Raw genomic sequence first — 3,768 nt, 5'->3', positions numbered from 1 at the left:
GTTGTTTAGAGTGTCCCAAATTGGTTGAGGGTATGGATAGAAATATGTAATCTAACATCACTACTCCACACAGAAATTGCTACTTATTATCGCATGAGAGTTATTTTACTTGGTTACCTTTAAAACTGTTTTTAACTTTCAAAAGTCAATCTCTTTGTCATTATCTTTCATATGCTGAAGACTATTTCTAGTCAGATCAATGTGCCATAGCAGAATCATAGAAAGTGATGTATTGGGATCTCTCTGTGATCAAGCACCTCTGGCCTAAATCCAAGATCTCAGGGGAAAATAAAGACAAAAGAGAAGTATAAAAGGAAAAAGAATTATAAGCTTCATGTGATATGCCTTTTCATAGTTTCACACATATAATGGTAGCCTGACATTTCTCTGTTCTGCAATAATATCTTTTTTTTTTTTTTACCTGGAATAAGTAAGATATATCCAACATACGTTATCGTTGACTTCTTCGGTTTCATTTATGTGGCGTTGTTTGGTTGGGTACGTATAGTTTTTCAAAGAAACACTGACTTTTGGCTCATATCAGAAAGTACTCATAGAACTTGTGGTCTTAAACATGCCATGATATTTCTATAGTTATAAGAGCATGTCATCAAGGGCAAAAATGAAAACTTTAAGAGTTCTAAATATAGAAAGGTGTTATTCTTTCCGGACAGACTAAAAAGGGAAGAGCACCATATAAAATGGAACAAAGGAAGTAATACTATTCAATTTAACGATGATTACTCCCCTTGATGTCGTCTCTTTCGATATATGCAGCTACATAAAGAAGCTGGGAAAGGTCAATTTGAAATTGGACTGGCATATACAGATTGTTTTAGAGCTGCTGATACATTAATTTATACACGTGAAGTCATCAGAAAAGTTGGAAGGAAATATGGATTTCATCCAACGTTTTTGCCAAAGTAAGTAGCAGATGTTTCCAAAATATTTTTAGGTGAAATTCTCTTCTCTACTAGTTTAACTAGATATGCTTTTGCTTCTTTTGAAGTGCTACCACAACCATGTTTTTAGTTCTGCTTTCTTTCTTGGTTTTATCGCAAAAAGCATTATGTATGAACTTTCTACTGCATGAGCGTAGTTCCTTTCAGTTTTTGACCATCTGTCCATTTCTGTATAGGTATTCGTTAGACGAATGGGGCTGTGGATCACATGTGCATATAAGTTTGTCCAAGAACGGAATTAACGTTTTTAAGGCATCTGACGGATCAAGTCAATATGGGATTTCCAAGATTGGGGAAGCATTCATGAGTGGGGTGTTAGATCATCTTCCTGCCATATTAGCATTTACTGCACCACATCCTACAAGGTTAGAGGTTTTTTATACCTATTAAGATTTAACTTATATGAACTGATGGTGTAAATAATACTTTTTCACACTACCAGTATAATTTAGTCGTGCGAAACCCTAAGTTGCTCCGACACGGTAATTTATGTGCCGCACCTGTGTCGACACGACACTAGTATGGGTGCGGGTATGGGATCCGTACCAGATATGGTCAAACGATTTTGTGTACTTTGACCATGGTGGACAGAAAAATTCGAGACGAGATACAATTTGATTCCAGAAATCAGAACCAAAACTAGGGTAAATTTGAAGAAAACAACATACCTTATCTAGGAAATTAATCCTTTACTTATCTACAACTTGAGAATAAAAAAAAAATCTACACTTTACAAGCTATACAGTATGCCACAAAAATTCTCATTTTAGAGATATTTTATATTTTTGAACTATTTTTAGCCGGATCCCGCCACCCGTATCCGTACTAGGATCCATATCCCCGAATCTTAGAATATACATCTCGAAGGATCCGACCTCTAGATCCGCACACGTGTCGGACACCCGCACCCGTATCCGAGCAACTTAGGCGAAACCTTAATTATTAATGTCATGCTTTCTTTTAATACTTTGGTAATTGGTTTAAAAATTCTCATTGAACCAAAGCTGCAGCACCATTGCCTCTAATCGAAAAGAGGAGAATTATAACTAATAGCAGCTATATCACTTCCTTTTTCCTTTTCTTTGATTGCTAGCATAATGGAAGACTTGTAATCTCATCACCTCAAATAATAATTTGTTTAACAGGTGTTTTTTTCCTTTTGTTAATTGTTTTTTTTTTTGGTAACGGTTTTCTGTTATGTTAATTCAAAGTTGCTTTGAATACTTGATCGTTCTTTTTAACTGTGCCTTATTTTGGTCACATTTTTTTGCAGTTATGAGCGCCTGTATTCTAAGGATTGGAACGGACGAGTTGTCAGTTGGCAGAAAGAAAACAATTATGCAAAAATTAGTACTTGTAGACTTCCAGGAGCTGATGTTGTAGGCCATTTTGTATGTCCTGCATTTGATGCATGTGCGAACCCATACTTGGGACTTGCTTCTATACTTACTGCTGGGATCGATGGCTTGCGGAAAGATTCGAGCCTTCCTGCACCAGTAGGTAAGTTAGACAATTATTTAGCAATTTTTCTCTTTATCGCATGATAATTTGCCTTTAAGTCTTTCTTTCCCTGAATTTTATGGTTAAGACTGGAATAAATGTCATTTCTGTTTGGATCAGCTACTTTCACCAATAGTATTGAACAAAGTATATTCTCTTTTTGATGTCACCAAAATATGTCCTTTAAGGATTGAGCTGCTTTCATCACAATATACATATTTTTTGATAACCGAGAAACCTCAGTGGAGCAAGGATCGAAACTCCGGTGGATGATGGGCTCGCCCTTCTACTCATCTCTACTGAAATACCAGTCTTGTGGCTACAGCGGGATTCAAATCCGCCTAACCCACACATCACATTGATGTCATCTATATAGGATAGTTGCCCTTGTATTCACTTAGCTGTAGGCAGAACAAATGAAAAATGGAAATAGAAATATGAAGCTATGGGCGTGCAATTTCATAAAAAAAGGAAATATAATAAACTTTTACCACACATTTAGTTTTCTTAGTTTGGTTAGAAACAAATAGGGCTAGGATTATTCTATTTTATCTACAAGTATTCTTGCACTCTCAGATTAACATGGCTTAAACCAACAGTGTAAATGATTTTCACACTATCGGTGCGTTTTAAACCTAGAAAACCTGCATTTTACTTTTCATATTACAAACGCACCTTTTATAGACGGTTATTTGTAGTTATCTTTTAGGTGGTCTGAAAATGTAAAAATTCTTTTACGTAGTGTATAGCAGTTAAGCTCTATAATACGTAGGCAAAAGTGCATGCTGTTTGTAAAATCTAATTTTGGTTCTCAGTGATTTTCTTGCTAATTCACTTGTCGAAGAAAGATTATATTCTGTTATCTTACATTCTACCTGTGTTTTTCTATGAAACAGATAGAGAGAGTCGTGTCAATCAAGAGGATTATCGAAGACTACCAGATTGTCTTACTGATTCTTTAAACGCTTTAGAGGAAGATACATTGTTTAAGGATATGATGGGTGAAAACCTCATGGTTTGCATAAAAGCAATTCGCAAGGTACGTTTCAAATTATGGTTTCTACAGTATACAAGGTGTATAGAATTCCTCTTTCTGCTGAAGAACTGGTTACTCCAGAAAAGGTTTATCAGGTATAATGAAATAAGAATGAATTGGCTCATCAGTTCATTGTATAATTCCTCTATGCAGTGATAGCGTAAAAAGGTATTATCACTTTTAGCCCGCGCCAGAAACTATTTACATCTGGTAGCCGAAAAAGTGTATAAAATTTGTATAATTTTATAATATACAGAATGTATATATATA

At 35.3% G+C, this 3,768-nt stretch overlaps 1 protein-coding gene across 1 annotated transcript in view; it reads left to right on the top strand.

The window, feature by feature from the left end:
- The window catches only part of LOC109232663 (glutamine synthetase-like), a 55,005-nt gene that overhangs the window by 12,680 nt on the left and 38,557 nt on the right, over positions 1 to 3,768 (top strand). Inside the window, exons 3-6 of the mRNA XM_019398419.1 lie at positions 778 to 923; positions 1,139 to 1,327; positions 2,236 to 2,462; positions 3,359 to 3,501. Of these exons, the coding sequence (XP_019253964.1) occupies positions 778 to 923; positions 1,139 to 1,327; positions 2,236 to 2,462; positions 3,359 to 3,501 (705 nt within the window). The remainder of the gene's footprint in view (positions 1 to 777; positions 924 to 1,138; positions 1,328 to 2,235; positions 2,463 to 3,358; positions 3,502 to 3,768) is intronic.

Source organism: Nicotiana attenuata, chromosome 9, assembly GCF_001879085.1.
Source record: "Nicotiana attenuata strain UT chromosome 9, NIATTr2, whole genome shotgun sequence".
Taxonomy (NCBI): domain Eukaryota; kingdom Viridiplantae; phylum Streptophyta; class Magnoliopsida; order Solanales; family Solanaceae; genus Nicotiana; species Nicotiana attenuata.
This window is presented reverse-complemented; position numbering and strand designations above follow the sequence as displayed.